At 46.3% G+C, this 21343-nt stretch overlaps 1 protein-coding gene across 1 annotated transcript in view; it reads right to left on the bottom strand.

Moving 5' to 3' along the window:
- Positions 1–21343, bottom strand: part of LOC121870289 — a 145421-nt gene that overhangs the window by 72001 nt on the left and 52077 nt on the right. Inside the window, exons 7-8 of the mRNA XM_042372083.1 lie at positions 21168–21298; positions 19945–20110 (exon numbers count right to left, since the gene is read on the bottom strand). Of these exons, the coding sequence (XP_042228017.1) occupies positions 19945–20110; positions 21168–21298 (297 nt within the window). The remainder of the gene's footprint in view (positions 1–19944; positions 20111–21167; positions 21299–21343) is intronic.

The following is a 21343-nucleotide window of genomic DNA, read 5'->3' as shown; positions in this document are numbered from 1 at the left end:
GTGGTAGTTAATGATGGTAATTGGCAGTTGTGGTAGTTATGGTAATGGTGGTAGTTGTAGTGTAATGGTGGCAGTTATAGTTTGTGGTAGTAATGGTGGTAATTGTGGTAATGGTAGTAATGGTGGGATTATCTCTATGCTATATTTACTGTATATACACACACACACACACACACACACACACACACACACCTGGCTTAACAACCAGGCTTGGCGCCGACATCAGGTCACAAGAATGTCTACAGACCAGACCAGCTCCCACGGCACCAGACACAGTTCATCTATGTTGACTCAGTGTTTGTGTATTGGAAGCTCTCGTCCACCAAGTGACCCACTCCCCACGTAACTTATCACCTCTGTTCATTGTATATTTTCATCCTTCGGGCTGCCATGTTATCTTAATGAACTGTTAAATATTATTATTATTATTACACACACAGACATACAGACAGACACAAAGACATACACACACATACAGACACACAAAGACATACACACAGACATACAGACACACAAGACATACACACATACAGACACACAAAAACACACACATACAGACACACAAGACATACACACAGACATACAGACAGACAAACACAAAGACATACACACATACAGACACACACACACAACAGACGACACAGAACACACACATACACACACAAAGACATACACACACACTGACAGACACACAAGGACATACACACAAGACATACAGACAGACATACAGACAGACACAAAGCATACACACATACAGACACACAAAGACATACACACAGACATACAGACAGACAAACACAGACACAAAGACATACACACAGACAGACAAACACAGACACAAGACATACACATACAGACAAACACAGACAGACAGACAGACAGACAGACAGACAGACAGACAGACAGACAGACACACAGACAGACACAGACAGAGTGAGAGGCGACAAGAGGAGTGTGAGGGCAGGACCGCTGGTGTCTTCCCCTGCCGCCAGGTGGACAGGTAATCAATGGTCGCCCTCCTCCCTCCCTCCTCCCTCCACTTGCTCCCTCCATTCCTCCCTCCACTTGATCCCTTCATCCACTTGTTCTCTCCCTCCACTTGCTCCCTCTTTCTCTCCTCCTTCCTCTGCTCCCTCCATCAGTAGTGATCTTAACCTAACCTATTAGAGGCAGGTGATGCCCCCATAGGACTCTCTAGGGACCAAGCGACCCGCCTGCCTGACCTGCCCTAACCTAACCTGACCTGACCTGACCTAACCTAACTTGACCTGACCTGACCTAACCTAACTTGACCTGACCTGACCTGACCTAACCTGGCCTGACCTAGCCTAACCTGCCTGACCTGACCTAACCTAACCCGGCCTGACCTGACCTGTTTTCATCGGTTCGAAAACAGAAGTTGCCTACAAAAGCTAGAAGGAGGGAGGGAGGGAGGAGGGAGGGGGTGAGGAGGAGGAGGGAGGAGGGGAGGAGGGAGGGAGGGAGGAGGGTGAGGAGAGGGGAGGGAGAGGAGGAGGTAGGAGGGCAAGACATACCTCAACATAGTATGACAATCAATATTATGAGTGTGTATAACGCAACGTGTTGTATGAGGACGACCCTCACCTGCCACACACACCTGCCACACACACACACACCTGCCACACACACCACACACACACACACACACACACACACACACACACACACCACACACACACACACACACACACACACACACACACACCCACACACACACACACACCACACACACACACACCACACACCCACACACACCCACACACACACACACACACACACACACACACACCTGCCACACACACACACACACACACACACCTGCCACACACACACCACACACACACACCTGCCACACACACACACCTGCCACACACACACACCACACACACACACACACACACACACACACACACACCACACACACACCTGCCCACACCCCACACACACACACACACTGCACACCCACACACCACACACACACCTACCACACACACACACACCTGCCACACACACCTGCCACACACACACCTGCCCCACACACACCTACCCACACACCTGCCACACACTCACACACACCACACATGCCACACACCACACACCTCACACCACCACACACCTGCCACACACCACCTGCCACCACACCTGCCCCACACCACACACACACCTGCCCACACACCCACACCTGCCACACACACCTGCCACACACACACCTGCCTCCTGCCACCCACACACACACACACACACACACCCCACACACCACACACACACACCTGCCACACACACACCTACCCCCACCCACCTGCCACACACACACCTGCCCACACACACACCTGCCACACACACCACACACCTGCACACCCCCCACCTGCCACACACACACACCTGCCACACCCACCCACACACACACCTGCCACACACACACACCTGCCACACACACACCTCACACACTCACACCTGCCACACACACACCTGCCACACACACACCACACACTCTCCACACACACTCACACCTCCACACACACACCTGCCACACACACACCTCCACACACACACCACACACACACCTGCCACACACCACACACACTCCCACACCCACACACACCTGCCACACACACACACCTGCCACACACACACACACCCACACACACCTGCCACACACACACACACACCTGCCACACACACACACACCACCACACACCCACACCACCACCATACACACACACAAACACACACACACACCTGCCACACACACACCTGCCACACACACACACACACACACCACACACTCACCACCACACACTCACACCACACACACACACACACCTGCCCACACACACACACACCTGCCACACACACACACACCTGCCACACACACACACACACACCTGCCACACACACACACACACCTGCCACACACACCTGCCACACACCTGCCACACACACACCTGCCACACACACACCTGCCACACACACACCTGCCACACACACCTGCCACACACTCACACCTGCCACACACACACCACACACACACCTGCCACACCACACACCTGCCACACACACCTACCCACACACTCCACACACACACTCCACCTGCCACACACTCACACCTGCCACACACACACCTGCCACACACACACACACACCTGCCACACACACACACCTGCCACACACACCTGCCCACACACACACACACACACCTGCCACACACACACACACCTGCCACACACTCACACCTGCCATACACACACACACACACACACACACACACACCACACACACACCTGCCACACACCTGCCACACACACACACCTGCCACACCTCACACCTGCCACACACACACACCTGCACACACACACCTGCCACACACACACACACACACACACACACACACCTGCCACACACACACACACACACCTGCCACACACACACCTGCCACACACACACACCTGCACACACACACCTGCACACACACACCTGCACACACACACACACCTGCCACACACACACACACACCTGCACACACACACACACCTGCCACACACACACACACACACACACACACACACACCTGCCCCACACACACACACCTGCTACACACACACCTGCCACACACACACACACCTGCCACACACACACACACACACACACCTGCCCACACACACACACCTGCCACACACACACACCTGCCCCCCACACACACACACACCTGCCACACACACACCTGCCCCACACACACACCTGCCCCCCACACACACACCTGCCCCACACACACACACACACACACCTGCACACACACACCTGCCACACACACACACACCTGCCACACACACACACACACCTGCCACACACACACACACACCTGCCCCACACACACCTGCCCCACACACACACACACACCTGCACACACACACCTGCCACACACACACACACACCTGCCACACACACACACACCTGCCACACACACACACCTCGCCACACACACACCTGCCCCACACACACCTGCCCCACACACACACACACACCTGCTACACACACACTGCCACACACACACACGCATGTGAACCAAAATGAAATAACAGAGAAAGACACTGGCTTCTTCTTCTTCTTCCTTTCTTCTTCTCTTCTTCTTCTTCTTTCTTCTTTTCTTCTTCTTCTTCTTCTTTCTTTCTTCTTCTTCTTCCTTTCTTCTTCTTCTTCCTTCTTCTTTCTTCTTCCTTTTCTTTCTTCCTTTCTCCTTTCTTCTTCTTCCTTTCTTCTTCCTTCTTCTTCCTTTCTTCTTCTTTCTTCTTTCTTTCTTTCTTTCTCTTCTTCTTCTTTCTTCTTCCTTCTTCATTTTCTTCCTTTCTTCTTCTTCTTCTCCTTTCTTCCTTTCTTCTTTCTCTTCTTCTTCTTTCTTCTTTTCTTCCTTTCTTCTTCTTCTTCTTTCTTCCTTTCTTCTTCTTCTTCTTCCTTTCTTCTTCTTCTTCTTCCTTTCTTTCTTTCCTTTCCTTTCTTCTTCTTCTTTCTTCCTTTCCTTTCTTCTTTCTTCTTTTCTTCTTCCTTACTTCTTCTTCTTTCTTCTTCTCTTTCCTCCTTCCTCCTCTTCATAAACAGCTGTACCCTTATAGAACAATACATTTGCCTATTCAGTATAATAAACCGTCCGTACTCTGTGGGCGTGTAGACAAGACGATCAGAAGAAGATAATCTCTCTCTCTCTCTCTCACGGTACGACAATTTATCTCAGGTCGTACGATATTCTCTCATTATACGACAAATTCTCTCATTATACGACAATTTCTCTCAGGTCGTACGATAATCTAACTCTCAAGGCACGACAGTTTCTATGGGTACGACAATTTCAGTCAGTTTGTACGATAGTTTACCCTCACAGCACAACAACAGGATTGGTAACGCATGATAAATTTTCCTCAAGTCCTACAAATATATGACCATTAATATAACATACTCAGCCTAACTTGAACTGGTAAATATGTAGATAATATGTAGAAGGAATTAGTATATATGTAGAGTAATATGTAGGATGACTTAGTGAATATGTAGATTATATGTAAAAGTAAATATGTAGATTATAGATAATGTAATAAGATTATTTACTTATTTTTTAAGGTGATATTACCAAGACAATTTTATGTATTAAAATTAACAGAGTGAATAAGATCTTGTTAATAATTGTTATCACCTTCCTCTTCTCTCTTTCTACTCTTCCTACTTCTCTTCCTCCTCTTCCCTCCCTCCTCTTCCCTCCCTCCTCTCCTCCTCCTCGTCCTGCCACTTTTCCTACTTCTCTTCGTCTTCTCTTCCTCCTCTTCTCTTCCTCCTCTTCTTCTCTTCCTCCTCTTCTTCTCCTCCACCTCTCCACTTCTCCTCCTCTTTTCCTACTTATCTTCCTTCTCCTCCTTGTCCTGGCAGACACACAGACCAGACAGACAGACTGACACAGGTATACAGACAGGAAAAGAAAGAGAGAGAGAGAGAGAGAGAGACCACAGACACAGGTTCCCTATATTTGGCAACAGCTTTACCTTGTGGCAGGTAAGAGGATTAGTGTGTGTGTGTGTGTGTGTGTGTGTGTGTGTGTGTGTGTGTGTGTGTGTGTGTGTGTGTGTGTGTGTGTGTGTAAGCCCTTACACTTGAGGAGCTGCAGATGATATAAGATACGTAAACAGAGCGAATGCAACAAACAAACAAAGAATTTCACCCTCATGTCGGCATCAAGAATCTAACCTAACCTAACTCATAAATATATCGAGACAGACAGACAGACAGAATACGTCTGTGTGTCCATTTAGACTGGGGGTTAAATCTTAAAGCCAATTAGTGCAGGTAAGTCGCAGGTCTTCCCCAGGTAACTTGAGGTGGCCTGCTGACGTCCTGGCCGGCTAGGCCCAGTCTCACCACCTAGCACATACATACATACATACATACATACATACATACATACATACATACATACATACATACATACATATACTGGTTGTCCAACACAACAACCACACCCTGAGTTAACGAGCTGCATGACCCAGTGTTTAAGGTGTAGAAGCTGTCGCCAACACAACAACCACACCATGAGTTAACGAGCTGCATGACCCAGTGTTTAAGGTGTAAGCTGTCATAACACAACACCCACACACCCTGAGTTAACAGCTGCATGACCCAGTGTTTAAGATGTAGAAGCTGTCGCCAACACAACAACCACACCCTGAGTTAACGAGCTGCATAACCCAGTGTTTAAGGTGTAGAAGCTGTCACCAACACCACAACCACACCCTGAGATAACGAGCTGCATGACCCGGTGTTTAAGGTGTAGAAGCTGTCGCCAACACAACAACCACACCCTGAGTTAACGAGCTGCATGACCTAGTGTTTAAGGTGTAGAAGCTGTCGCCATCACAACAACCACACCCTGAGTTAACGAGTTGCATGACCCAGTGTTTAAGGTGTAGAAGCTGTCGCCATCACAACAACCACACCCTGAGTTAACGAGCTGCATGACCCTGAGTGTTTAAGGTGTAGAAGCTGTCGCCAACACAACAACCACACCCTGAGTTAGCGAGTTGCATGACCCAGTGTTTAAGGTGTAGAAACTGTCGCCAACACAACAACCACACCCTGAGTTTACGAGTTGCATGACCCAGTGTTTAAGGTGTAGAAGCTGTCGCCAACACAACAACCACACCCTGAGTTAACAAGCTGCATGACCCAATGTTTAAGGTGTAGAAGCTGTCGCCAACACAACAACCACACCCTGAGTTAGCGAGTTGCATGACCCAGTGTTTAAGGTGTAGAAACTGTCGCCAACACAACAACCACACCCTGAGTTTACGAGTTGCATGACCCAGTGTTTAAGGTGTAGAAGCTGTCGCCAACCAACAACCACACCCTGAGTTAACGAGCTGCATGACCCAGTGTTTAAGGTGTAGAAGCTGTCGCCAACACAACAACCACACCCTGAGTTAACAGGTTGCATGACCCAGTGTTTAAGGTGTAGAAGCTGTCGCCAACCCACAACATACCCTGAGTTAACAGGCTGCATGACCCAGTGTTTAAAAGGTGTAGAAGCTGTCGCCATCACAACAACCACCCTGAGTTAACGAGCTGCATGACCCAGTGTTTAAGGTGTAGAACCTGACGCCAACACAACAACCACACCTTGAGTTAACGAGCTGTGTGACCCAGTGTTTAGGTTGGTGAAGCTGTCGCCAACACAACAACCACACCTTGAGTTAACGAGCTGTGTGACCCAGTGTTTAGGTTGGTGAAGCTGTCGCCATCACAACAACCACACCCTGAGTTAGCGACCTGCATGACCCAGTGTTTAAGGTGTAGAACCTGACGCCTACACAACAACCACACCTTGAGTTAACGAGCTGTGTGACCCAGTGTTTAGGTTGGTGAAGCTGTCGCCATCACAACAACCACACCCTGAGTTAACGAGTTGCATGACCCAATGTTTAAGGTGTGAAGCTGTCGCCAACACAACAACCACACCCTGAGTTAACGAACTGCATAACCCAGTGTTTGGGTGTAAAAGCTGTCGCCAACACAACAACCACACCCTGAGTTAACGAGCTGCATGACCCAGTGTTTAAGGTGCAGAAGCTGTCGCCAACACAACAACCACACCCTGAGTTAACGAGCTGCATGACCCAGTGTTTATGGTGTAGAAGCTGTCGCCAACACAACAGCCACACCCTGAGTTAACGAGTTGCATGACCTAGTGTTTAAGGTGCAGAAGCTGTAGCCAATACAACAACCTCACCCTGAGTTAACGAGCTGCATGACCCAGTGTTTAAGGTGTAAAGCTGTCGCAACACAACAACCACTCCCTAAGTTAACGAGCTGCATGACCCATTGTTTAAGGTGTAGAAGCTGTCGCCAACACAACAACCACACCCGAAGTTAACGAGCTGCATGACCCAGTGTTTAAGGTGTAGACGCTGTCACCAACACAACAACCACACCCTAAGTTAACGAGCTGCATGACCCAGTGTCAACACAACAACCACACCCGAAGTTAACGAGCTGCATGACCCAGTGTTTAAGGTGTAGACGCTGTCACCAACACAACAACCACACCCTAAGTTAACGAGCTGCATGACCCAGTGTTTAAGGTGTAGAAGCTGTCGCCAACACAACAACAACACCCTAAGTTAACAAGCTGCATGACCCAGTGTTTAAGGTGTAGAAGCTGTCGCCAACACAACAACTACACCCTAAGTTAACGAGTTGCATGACCCAGTGTCAAGGTAGAAGTTGTCGCCAACACAACCACAATCCTGAGTTAACGAGTTTATGACCCAGTGTTTATAGTAGAAGGTCGCTATCACAACAAACTACACCCTGAGTTAACGAGCGCCGCATGACCCAGTGTTTAAGGTAGTAGAAGCTGTCAACAAACAACCACACCCTGAGTTAACGAGCTGCATGACCCAGCGTTTAAGGTAGAAGCTGTCGCCAACACAACAACCACACCCTGAGTTAACGAGTCGCGGCGACTCCAGTGTTTAAGGTGAAGCCGTCGCCATCACAACAACCACACCCTGAGTTAACGAGTTGCATGACCCAGTGCTTAAGGTGTAGAAGCTGTCGCCAACACAACAACCACACCCTGAGTTAACGAGCTGTATGACCCAGTGTTTAAGGTAGAAGCTGTCGCCATCACAACAACCACACCCTGAGTTAACGAGTTGCATGACCCAGTGTTTAAGGTGCAGAAGCGTCGCCAACACAAAACTACAATTCCTGAGTTAACGAGCTGCATGACCCAGTGTTTATAGTGTGTGTGAAGCTGTCGCCATCACAAATAAATCTCACACCCTGAGTTAATGAGTTGCATGACCCAGTGTTTAAGGTAGAAGCTATCGCCACCACAACAACCACACCCTGAGTTAACGAGCTGCATGACCCAGTGTTACGTGAAGCTGTCGTCAACAAAACAAACGCCACACACCCGAGCAATTAAGCTGCATGACCAGTGTTTAAGGTGTATTGTCGCCAACACAAACAACCACACCCTGAGTTAACGAGTGCTGGGCGAACGCAGTGTTTGCCGTGCAGAGTTGTCGCCATCAACAACCACAATTCTGATAACGAGCTGTGCGACCTATGTTTAAGGTGTAGAAGCTGTCGCCAACACAACAAACCACACCCTGAGTTAACGTGAACCGTATGTAACCAGTGTTTAAGGTAAAAGCTGTCGCCAACACCACAACTACACCCTGAGTTAACGAGCTGCATGACCCAGTGTTTGTGTAGAAGCTGTGGCCAAATACAACAACCACAATTCCTGAGTTAATTTGTTGTATGACCCAGTGTTTAAGGTGTAGAAGCTGTGGCCAACACAACAGCCACACCCTGAGTTAACGAGCTGTATGACCTTAGTGTTTAAGGTGCAGAAGGTTGTCGCCAAAGACAACAACCACAATTCCCTGAGTTGTTTGCTTGCATGACCCAGTGTTTAAGGTAGAAGCTGTCGCCAACACAACAACCACAATCTTGCTAATGAGCCGTATGACCCAGTGCTTAAGGTGTAGAAGGTCGCCAACACAACAACCACGAGTTCACACGAGCCATGGGACGCAGTGTCAAGGAACAGTCCAAGAAGACCGACAACCTGTCAACTGCACTGGCTAACCATTACCCCGGAACACGATCCACAAATCGATTAATATCCAGGTTCCTAATTACTGCTGGGTAGACAGAGGCAAATGGCGTAAAGAAACTTGCCCATAGTTTCACCCTGCCCGGGGATCGAACCCGGGTCCACTCTCTTGCGAGGCGAACATGCTGACCATTACACCTCATACATAAATACTGGCCCACACACACACACACATATATATATATATATATATATATATATATATATATATATATATATATATATATATATATATATATATATATATATATATATATAATATATATATATATATATATATATATATATATATATATATATATATATATATACATATATATATACATATAAATATATATACACAGACATACACACAGTGGAAATATGCACACGAGGGAAACATCACATAATGTTAGCGGCGCCCGGGTGAGTAAGTCGAGGCTCTGGGTGCGAGAGGTAGAAGAGGCGGGTAGAGAGGTGGAAAGGCGGTGTCTGGCAGGCGTTCACGGTGGTGGAGCAGAGACCAGAGTGCGGCGAGACTGGCTGCCTAGCTGTGCTGGCTGGATATGCTGGCTGCGGTGACTGGCTGTGGTGACTGACTCTGGTGGCTGAGGTGGCTGGCTGTGGTGGTGAGTCGGCTTGAGGTAAATGTGGAGATTTTTATTGTTTCTCTCTCTCTCTCTCTTCTCTCTCTCTCTCTCACAGACAAACATCTATATACACACACACACACACGCTGAATATTATCCATACACAAAGTTGCCAGTTGGAAATAAAACAGGGTGAGTGGGGGGTGAAGGGGAGGAGAAGAGGGGAGGGAGAGGAGTGGAGAGGGGAGGGGTGAGGGAGTGAGAGGGTGGGGGGAGAGGGAGGGGTGGAGGGGTGAGGGAGGGGAGGGGTGAGGGAGGAGAGGGGAGGGGTGGAGGAGGAGGAGGGGGGAGGGGGAGGGGAGGAGAGGGGTGGGGTGAGGAGGAGAGGGCGGGATGAGGGAGGAGAGGGCGGATGAGGAGTGGAGGGGGGGGAGGGAGTGAGAGGGGTGGGGTGGGGAGGGGAGGAGAGGGGTGGGGTGGAGGAGGAGAGGGGGTGGGGGAGGGAGGAGAGGGGAGGGGTGAGGGAGGAGAGGGGAGGGGTGGAGGGGAGGAGAGGGAGGGGTGAGAGTGAGAGGGGAGGGGGGGGAGGAGGAGGGGGAGGGGTGGGGAGAGAGGAGAGGGGAGGGGGAGGAGGGGAGAGGGAGGGGAGGGGAGGAGGGGTAGGGTGAGAGGAGAGGGGTAGGGGGAGGAGTGAGAGGGTGGGGGTGAGGAGGAGAGGGGAGGGGAGGAGTGAGAGGGGAGGGAGGAGGGGTGAGGAGGTGTGAGTAGTGGGAGGGGTGAGGAGAAGGAGGGGTGAGGAGGTGTGAGGAGAGGGAGGGGTAGAGTCCTAGTATTGGCAACACTGTTAGACCAAACGAAAACATCTTCTTGTGAACTGTGAGGCAAATCTTTTCTCATGACCTCTGACCTTTGACACGGTCTTAAGGTCAAACTTCCATCTGGGCTTCTTGAGGAGGGGCTACCATCTTAATGCTCACTCCCTCACCCTCTCTCTCCCTCACTCTTCTCTCCCTCACCCCTCTCTCCCTCACTCCTCTCCCTCACTCTTCTCTCCCTCACCCCTCTCCCCAACACAAACATAGACTCCACTACATTACTCTCTTCTCCCCCAACACTCCCTCCCTCCATCACCATAAACTTATCTCCTCCCTCCATCTTCATTCTTCCTCCATCTCTCACCCTCATGACTGCATCACCCTATATTACGTTACTCTAGGCTCCAATACCCTCCTTCTCCTCTTCCTTCCTTCTTTCCCTCCCTCCCTCCTCCTCCTCCTCCTCCTTCTTCGTTTCCTTCTTTATTTCCTGCTTTTCCCCTCCTCCTTCTTTCCCTTCCTCCTCTTCCCTCCTTCTCCTCCCTCCTACAACTAACACAATAACATAAATATTAGACACTTGTTAGGTGACCCAGCGAGGTAGTGTGAGTTAGTGTGATTAAAAAGATACAATGGAGTTAATTACAAATACCTGGAGTTGTAAGTGGAGTAAATGTGAAGGAGGAAGGAAGGAAGGAAGTGGGGGAGGGGAGGAAGAGGCTGCACGAAGGAAGGAAGGAAGGAAGTCACTGTATACCTTTCTCTTGGAGGCAGTCCGCTGTAGAAGGTATTTGCCCAGATAGTACTGCTGTCTGCCGGAGTGGGTGGGCATGGTGGGCGGATCTAGCTCACGACTGGGCGGCCCGCTGCAGTTCTCTACCATGCTTGCCTCTCATGGGCGTGTGGGCGTGGCTCCTCGCGGGCGTGGTGTGGGTGTGGCTCATGGGAGTGTGGTGGTGGTGGTAGCGACGGGGTTAAAGGTAGGTGGATGACCATGGCATAAAATTCCTCTCACCTCATGGGTCCCCAGAGTGAACAACTATCTTTTTTTCTCTCTCTTTCTCTCAATTTTCTACCTTTTCCGTCTTTTCTCTCTCTCTTTCTCTCAATTTTCTCCCTTTTCCGTCTTTTTTCTCTCACTTTCTCTCAATTTTCTCCCTTTTTCCGTCTTTTCTCTCTCCCTTTCTCTCACTTTTCTCCCTTTTTCTGTCTTTTCTCTCACCCTTTTCTCTACTTCTTTCTCTCTCTCTCTAAAACTGGCAAGACGAATTAAGAGAATTATTTTATCTATTTTTCGAGGAATTTTCTTTTTGCTTTCGCTTTTGTTTTTAATACGAGTGACGGGGTTGGTAAGTGACGAAGTTGGTGAGTGACGGGGGAAGATTGGCGAGTGACGGGGCTAATGAGTGACAAACACATCCACCACACAACCATACAACCACAAAATTTCTCCCGTTATTTAGTAGAGGTACAAGAAATTTCCCTAAACCAGTGAAAAAAAAATTCTCTACCATAAAAAATTTCCCTGCCATTCCACCCAGCACATTACCCACCAACTAATGCCTCTATCATCCCTTAAAACATCACAGGGACGATAAACATCCCTAGTGGCTAACATTACTCCCTAAAACATCACAACAAATTCCCTAAAACATCACACCAAAATCCCTAAAAACATCACAACAAAATCCCTAAAACATCACAAAATCCCTAAAAACATCACAACAAAATCCTAAAAACATCACAAAATCCCTAAAAACATCACAAAATCCCTAAAAACATCACAAAATCCCTAAAAACATCACAACAAAATCCTAAAAACATCACAACAAAATCCCTAAAACATCACAAAATCCCTAAAAACATCACAACAAAATCCTAAAAACATCACAAAATCCCTAAAAACATCACAACAAAATCCCTAAAAACATCACAACAAAATCCCTAAAAACATCACAAAATCCCTAAAACATCACAACAAAATCCTAAAAACATCACAAATCCCTAAAAACATCACAACAAAATCCTAAAAACATCACAACAAAATCCCTAAAAACATCACAAAATCCCTAAAAACATCACAAAATCCCTAAAAACATCACAAAATCCCAAAAAACATCACAAAATCCCCCTAAGTTTAGCGTACCGCGTAAACACCTACGCCTGCCACAACCTCTCGTCTTTCCCCATGAGCGTAAACTTGTGGTAACTGAACGAAACTCAATGGCAACTCGAGGGTGAGGTTAGATAATTTAATGGAAGCTATTTACTTAAACACCTCAGATTTGTCTTTTTGGGGGGTTATTTTTTCATATTATTTCGTCTATGGGTCTAAATATTGCTCTATTATTAACGTATATATAATGTAAATATTCCTTGGTGATTTTTCTTTTTGTTTTTTCTGTTTGTATTTTGTTTTTCTTTTATTGTTTTTCGTTTATTTTTATTTTGTTTCCTATTATTATTTTTTCGTCTTTATTGTTTATTTTTGGGGATAATTTACGGGAATATTTGGGATACACAAGGAAGTTGGTTATGTTCTGTTACGTGTGGGAGGGAGGGTGTGGTGAGTGGGAGGGTGTGGTGAGTGGGAGGGTGTGGTGAGTGGGAGGGTGGAGTGGGAGGGAGAGTGGATTGACTGGGTGGGTAGGTAAAGTTGGTGTGGGTATTTTTGGTTGCAATGAGGGTATTTTTAGAGTGTAGTTGGGGGTAGGTTATATTTGGGGAGAGGTATCAGAGGGGAGGGTGGATTAGAGGGGAGGGTGGATGAGGGGAGGGTAGATGAGGGGAGGGTGGATGAGGGGAGGGTGGCTGAGGGGAGGGTAGAGGAGGGAGGGTAGAGGAGGAGAGGGTAGATAGGGGAGGCTGAGAGGGGAGGGTAGAGGGAGGGGAGGGGTAGGGAGGGGAGGGGTGTAGAGGAGGGGAGGGTAGAGGAGGGGGGAGGGTGGAGAAGGGGAGGGTAGAGGAGGGGAGGGGAGAGGGGAGGGTAGATGAGGGGAGGTGGAGGGAGGGGGAGGGGTGGAGGAGGGAGGGTAGAGGGGAGGGGGAGGGGTAGAGGAGGGAGGGGTAGAGGAGGGGAGGGTAGAGGAGGGGAGGGTAGAGGTGGGGAGGGTAGGAGAGGAGGGTAGAGGGGAGGGGTAGAGGGGGAGGGTAGAGGGGGGAGGGTAGAGAGAGGGTGACTGCAGGACTCCTCCCTCATAAGCGCAAGAACATAACCACTGCTAAAGAATCCTAATTTGGGAGGGAGATTAGCATAGGCTGCAGAACTAAGGGGTGGGGGGGGAGGGGTGATAGGTGAGAGAGGGGAGGTGGGAGTGTGAGATGAGATAGGGGGTGAGGGGGGATAGGGAAGAGAGGGGAGGTGGGAGGTGAGGGGGGTGAGGGGAGATGAGGGGGGTGAGGGGAGATATAGAGGTGAGGGAAAAGGATTATCTTATACAGGTACCAATGTAAACACATAGGTACCTTTGTAAATATGTCAAACACCATTTTATCTGTAGCGTTAACCTATGTAAATGACAAACACTGATACCAATGTAAACACACACACACACACACACACACACACACACACACCTGGGCTAACTACGCACCTGAGGTAACTAGTGTTAATAACTCACACCTGGTCAGCTCACCTGCTGCTGTTATGAGCTATAGAAAGAGGTGGTGGAACTTTAGAATAAACTTCATGAAACTTAAACATATAAGTTCTAAATTATTCTCCTGGAACTTTGGGATTAGGTCTGTCTATTTGTTCAATATGCTCTATGGAACTTAATAATTTACTCTATGGAACTTAATAATTTACTCTATGGAACTTTCTAATTTGCTGATAAGATGCTCTAAAACTTTCGTATTAAGAAAGTTTAGAAAGTTTAATGAACACGATAGAACGAAGACCAAAGTTCGTTAAACAATATCTCACGTTTTTTATTCCGTTCGTTAAATTAAATTCAGCGACACACACACACACACACACACACACACACACACCACACACACACACACACACACCACACACACACACACACACACACTACAACAATACACTACACACACACACACACACACACACACTATACACACACACACACACTATACACATACACACACACTACACACACACACACACACACACACACACACACACACACACACACACACACACACACACACACACACACACACACACACACACACACACTACACACACACACACACACACCACACACACACACACACACACACACACACACACCCTAACTTATACTAATATTGCGAATTCTTATGTAATTTGTCTATTTTTATTTACATTATAAACGAAAGTGGTGTGTGTGTGTGTGTGTGTGTGTGTGTGTGTAGTGTGTGTGTGTGTAGTGTGTGTGTGTGTGTAGTGTGTGTAGTGTGTGTGTGTGTGTGTAGTGTGTAGTGTGTGTGTAGTGTGTGTGTGTGTATCGTCCGAGTGTGAGGGGTTAGGTTAGGTTAGGTTAGGTTAGGTTAAGGTTAGGTTAGGTTAGGTTTACTTTAGGTGAGTTAGGAAAACATATGAAAGATGCCAGACCATTGTTAACTTCCTGGAATGTTAACCTTTTTGTATAGTTAAATATGAACCCTAACTGTACACTGTTAAGGGGTCGCCTCTACAGTACAACAGTTAAGGGATCATTTCTCTTAAATTAAACGAGTGAAAAGTACCTCGCGTGACGTCAGCTAAGAGGGGAATTGAAAAGCTGCCAAAATCCTTTAAAACAAAATCTAATAATTCCAATTTACGTTCAAGAAAACCAAAACAAAAATGCATTAAGTAAATAACAAATTTGCATAAGTGAAGAACAATTACGTCAATGGTAATAAATCATGAATAAAAATCTATTTATTCTTTAATTAACTGGACGAATCATGGTCTAGGGGTGACGTAACGAGGCAAGTGTAGTCAGTCACCCACCAGCTGTCATAGGTAGTGTGTGCTCGAAGCTTACACTGTATTAACCTCATTAATTATTCTTAAGACATAATACACGGTTTAATATCTACACAAGGCCTCACAGTTATAAAAGATAATATAATGCTTCTAAAATATCAAACAATATGTAAAGATGTTTTGAGAAAATTCACAAATATATTGGAGAAAATAATAGTATTCGGGAGGGCATTTAGGGGCACACACACACCGAGCCATATTGCTAGGAAAAAATTCTACTCAATAATTCTCTAGTGGACAAAATTTTCCACTGGACAAAATTCAACTGGATAATTCCCCACTGGACAAAATAATTCGTACCGGACAAAATACCACCATCAGATTAATCTCATGGTACAGAACGCCAATCACTATAAGCTTCTACATCAACTAAACACGGCACTAAATCAGGGTTAAGTTAGGTTAGGTTAAGACACGGTTTTGGGGGGGTTCAATAAAGTGGCATCGACTTAACCTCTCCTCACCTACCCCAACCCTCACTAGCTCACCCCCAAACTCCCCTTACACCCCCTTAAGGACCCCCCACCCCCTGATATAGACGAGGTTCACCCCTACCATGACATTCACACAGTCACATCAACAAATGGAGTTCAACCTTTAGTGGATATCAGAATTTACATATTGTTGTGAATTTTCTGTTTTCCATTATTAAAAGTTTACCTCCCTCTTGTATAATGTATTTATTTATTTAATCGACAAATATATATATATATACGAATGTTGATTAAATGTTTATTTAACGTGTATCAAATGTTATACAGCTAACGTGTCTCATACTGGTCAGAATTAGTGAACATTTTTAACCCACGTTAAGTAAGAAAATATATATGGTGATCTTATGTTGTTATCTACCCCACGAACATAACACAAGTCTCACGTCACCACCAGAAATCAATGTAAACAGAGTAGTAGTAGTAGTAGTATTAGTAGTGGTGATAGTATTGTCGTGTGGGCCCGAGTAGTATTACGTACAGCTTGAAGCCTTCACTGCGTCACCATCACACAACACCACCTCCCACCACCACCACTGCTGTCCGCATTTCTAACCCCAAACTGCACACACACACACACACACACTACTTCACCACAGTCTCTATAAATCCTGATTTTTGTTTTTAAAGTTCACGGTTCACAGAAATATTAATAAATCACATTGACACGAGAGCCCGAGGCAGGAAGAGGTTAATATCAGAGTTGCGGAGACCAGGAGAACAGAGAGTGCGGGGCAGGAGCTTCAGCCGCCCTACCACCATCATACAAAAAATCTTTAAAACGCTAAGTCCCTGGCGAGTGAGTGCGTGGGTCCTCTCTACCTCACTGGGCCCATTTTCTGTCCCCTTTCACATCACTAAGATCAGTTATTTCGCTATCTGTCCGGGCTGTTATTCGTCACATTGGATCTCATCATGGTGGGGATGGCGTGGGCGCGCAAGTAGAGCAAAGGCGTGGGCTACAACTTGTACCCCGGGATGCTAGGTGCACACCCCGTGGAGGTCCCGCTACTACTGAAGCACGGGAAGCCGGCTAGACCCTCAACGCTGCACTAGGGTTGCCACACGCCTCATACCATCCAACTAATTTATTGATATTTTTTCCTCTCCCGTTAGCTTTTCTATAGTGGTTTTGCGGATAGCCAGCAAGGACAACGACGCGTTATTAGGAGGTGACGAAGAGGGTGTTGTTCAGGTGAGAGGAGGTGTGACGGGAGGAGGGGGGTGAAGAAAGAGAGGGAGAGAGAGGGGGGGCTGACTTCCTCCCAGCAAAGTAGCACCGTGTTAAGGCTCCACCAGACGCCTGCTGGCCCGTCATTCATACATAGCTGTGTATATCGCATGAGATGGGACGTATAGGTATGTATAGGTGTTTATGTCCGGGTGTTGATATATACAGGTATACGACCACGTATACTCATGAGCACTTAGGTATATTGGTGCACATAGATGTATATGAGCGTGTAGTGTTATACAGCATATGTGTACATGCATGTATGAAGGTATATACAGACACAGGAATGTACGTACTGTGCATACATAAGATTGGAGAGCGTTGTCAGCCAGCCTTTAATTGGTTGGAGGTCGTGACGTCATATTTCTTGAGCAGATTATGAGCCTAACCTAACCTAACCTCATAAAAAAAGAAAGAAAAAATATTCCCTTATATCACTGAAAAAACCTAGAATATAATTAAGTAATTCTCCTTCCCGACACCAAAATAAATATAATAATCTAATACATCTCAAACATACTTTATTATACAACTAAAAACAATATAAAAAATTAATAACTAATCTCAAATATGAAGGCAATTAAAAAAAAGGCATTATGTTGTAGAATAATGAGTAATACGGCATTAGTAAGTGAAACGTGGCAAGCTTTATCCGTAGAGTTTCATTACTGAGCCGCTCCCTCATAGAAAACGAACCCCATACCACAAAACGTAGGAATAACCAAAGTAAATTAATTATATATATATATATATTATTATTACATTTTCGTCAGTTTATGGAGGTTGTAAAGCTTGTTATATAGATTAATTTTATAACTTACTGGATTATAAATGTATAATTATAAGTAATTTACTATAAGAATGTAGATAAATTAAGAAATATTCTTCCATATTTCTGAAGACAAACTTGATATAGAAAAAACAGGATTTGTTTTATTTCATTATTCAACAGGAATAAATAATGACCTTTTCTACTCTATCGCCCGCCTCCTGCTTGCACTGGCAGTTACTTCATCATAGTAGGCGAATGTTTGCTTGACTTCTGCCTGTGGTGGTGAAGTTCTCGATGTGGCATCACCCTTACTACTACTTGTAACCAGCTGTACAGATCTTCTCTTTTTAATTGTTTATTGTCTCTTTTTTCATCGTCTCTTACCCCTGTCACCTTCTGCCTCCCCCTGATGTCATCCTTTTATCAATTCCCTCCTCTCTCTCCCTCTCTCTACTCGCCAAGGTCACAGGAGAAATTAGGTTAGGTTAGGTTAGGTCTTCACTTCTCTCTCTACGACACAGTTCCAATTCGCCTTTTTAAAGGAGTTTACTCGCTGTGATACACTTAAAAGTCCACTTATACCACACAGGCGCGGGGCAGTACTGTCAAAAGCCCACACGGTAACTCAACCCTTAAATAATGATAACGTATCTACTGAAGGCATAGTCACAGTGCATCTTCGACACCATATATCATAACTTTCTATTGGCACTTTAAATGTAGTAGTTTAGATGTGTTCTCACCTTAGCTATGAGACTCCGAGAGGGCGTATGTGTGGGTACTTGTCACACATCCAAACAATGTATCTTGGTCACATGGGTTTATGAGTAATCAGTCCGCTTATATGGGATACATACAATAACAGGTATTCATACATATAATTGTATAATTCTGTGCACCGTATAAAGTTCACACCAATTTCTCACAAAGTTCACACCAAAATAAGACAAACTGTGCTGAAATACTTACCATTATCAACCACATCAGAGAATGGCGGGAGATTACAATAACACAAATGGAAAAATTTACCTCCAGGAGTAACACCAGTGAATGATATTACCTTTACCACCACCATGAATGACTATATCTACCTCTGATAATTAAACCACTCTAAAAATGAATAAGCTTCCACACACACATAACATTCAGAAACCCTATCCCTACCTTCATGAATAACAAACAATAATATAAATAAATAATACCTTCAGAATAACCTAACCCCACCCAAATCCAACCCACCCCCACTCAACCGGCACCAACCACCCCACTCCCACCACCTCACCCCACCCCACCCCACCTCCAGAATCTAAAAACATCACCTCCCCAAATCAAATATTACTAACAGGATCCAGCCGAGTCTCTTCAACGTAGCCTAAGATAATAAGGACTGTACTTACCTCTCCTAAGAAATCATTAGCCCCATATCTGTCGTAGTCCCAGACGGTGATCTCTAGGGAGCGGGACTTGAGCTCGGCCCGTCGTAGTGGACTGTAGACGAAGGTTTGGTTCCACCGTGGATCAAGGCTGTTCGCTATGGCCTTCGTTCTGCGTTTAGACTTCTCGCTGATAAGAGGAAGGAAGGAGTGGTGTTAGTAATTGATGATAAGATGGAAGGAAGGAAGGAAGGAGTGGTGTTAGTGATTGTTGATAATAAGGAGGAAGGAAGGGAGGAAGGAAGGAAGGAAGGAAGGAGTGGTGTTAGTAATTGATGATAAGATGGAAGGAAGGAAGGAAGGAGATAGGAAGGAAGGAAGGAAGGAAGGAGAGGTGTTAGTGATGTTGATAATAGGAGAGGGAGGAAGGAAGGAAGGAGGAAGGAAGGAAGGAAGGAGAGGTGTTATTGATTGTTGATAAGAGGAAGGAAGGAAGGAAGGAAGAGAGGTGTTATTGATTGTTGATAAGAGGAAGGAAGGAAGGAAGGAGAGGTGTTATTGATTGTTGATAAGAGGAAGGAAGGAAGGAAGGAAGGAAGGAAGGAAGGAAAGTGTCAGTGATCTTATATTTTATTTAGGGACTACTTGTATATGGAGAGGAATGTCCGTTATATCGAGGGTCCGTTAAATGTGGAACCTCCATATAACGGACTATAGAGATAAAAATCCGTAATATCGAGGGTCCATTGGACGTGGAACCTCCATATAACGGACTATATAGAGATGAAAGTCCGTAATATCGAGGGTCCGTTAAATGAGATTCTTCAGCATGTCTTTGCTCACTAAATATGGATCATGAAACAAACTATTCAACACTTTCTTTATAAATAGGACCAATAAGGCGCTGGCCAGGCCTATAGCAGTGTGTGTGTCCTGAGGCAATATTCCTCCCCTGACTCATCCATTACCATGAGTTTTAATGGTGCAACAACTTCACCATATTGTTCTTAATGGTGCTGGTGTCACTATCATTACAGACACCACATCTTCTCCACCATCACCAACACTGTCCCATCACCCCCATCCCGGCTCTCCATCACCCTCTATCCCGGCTCTCCATCACCCACTTTCCTACCTCCTTTCTTCCCTCTCCTACCATCCTCTGTTCACCTCTTCTCCCACCCTCCTCATCCCCCACCTCTACCCTCTTCACACCCTCTCCTACCATCCACCATCACCCCTCTCACCTTCTATCAGGCAAGAGAAACATCTTCGCATAAGGGTTCCTCGAAGTTCCAGTTGACCGAGGCGGGAGGTCGACAGCGCTCACTATCGTCACCACGAGCTGTTGGTTTATCGGCTCGAACCATAACTTAAGCTGTTGTGGGAAGGAAATAAACGTTAGTGGGATTTGTAGAATGTT

The sequence above is a fragment of the Homarus americanus genome, unplaced genomic scaffold, assembly GCF_018991925.1.
Source record: "Homarus americanus isolate GMGI-L3 unplaced genomic scaffold, GMGI_Hamer_2.0 scaffold32583, whole genome shotgun sequence".
In the NCBI taxonomy this organism is placed as follows: domain Eukaryota; kingdom Metazoa; phylum Arthropoda; class Malacostraca; order Decapoda; family Nephropidae; genus Homarus; species Homarus americanus.
The sequence above is the reverse complement of the archived record's forward strand: the minus strand, read 5'-3'. Positions and strand labels throughout refer to the sequence as shown.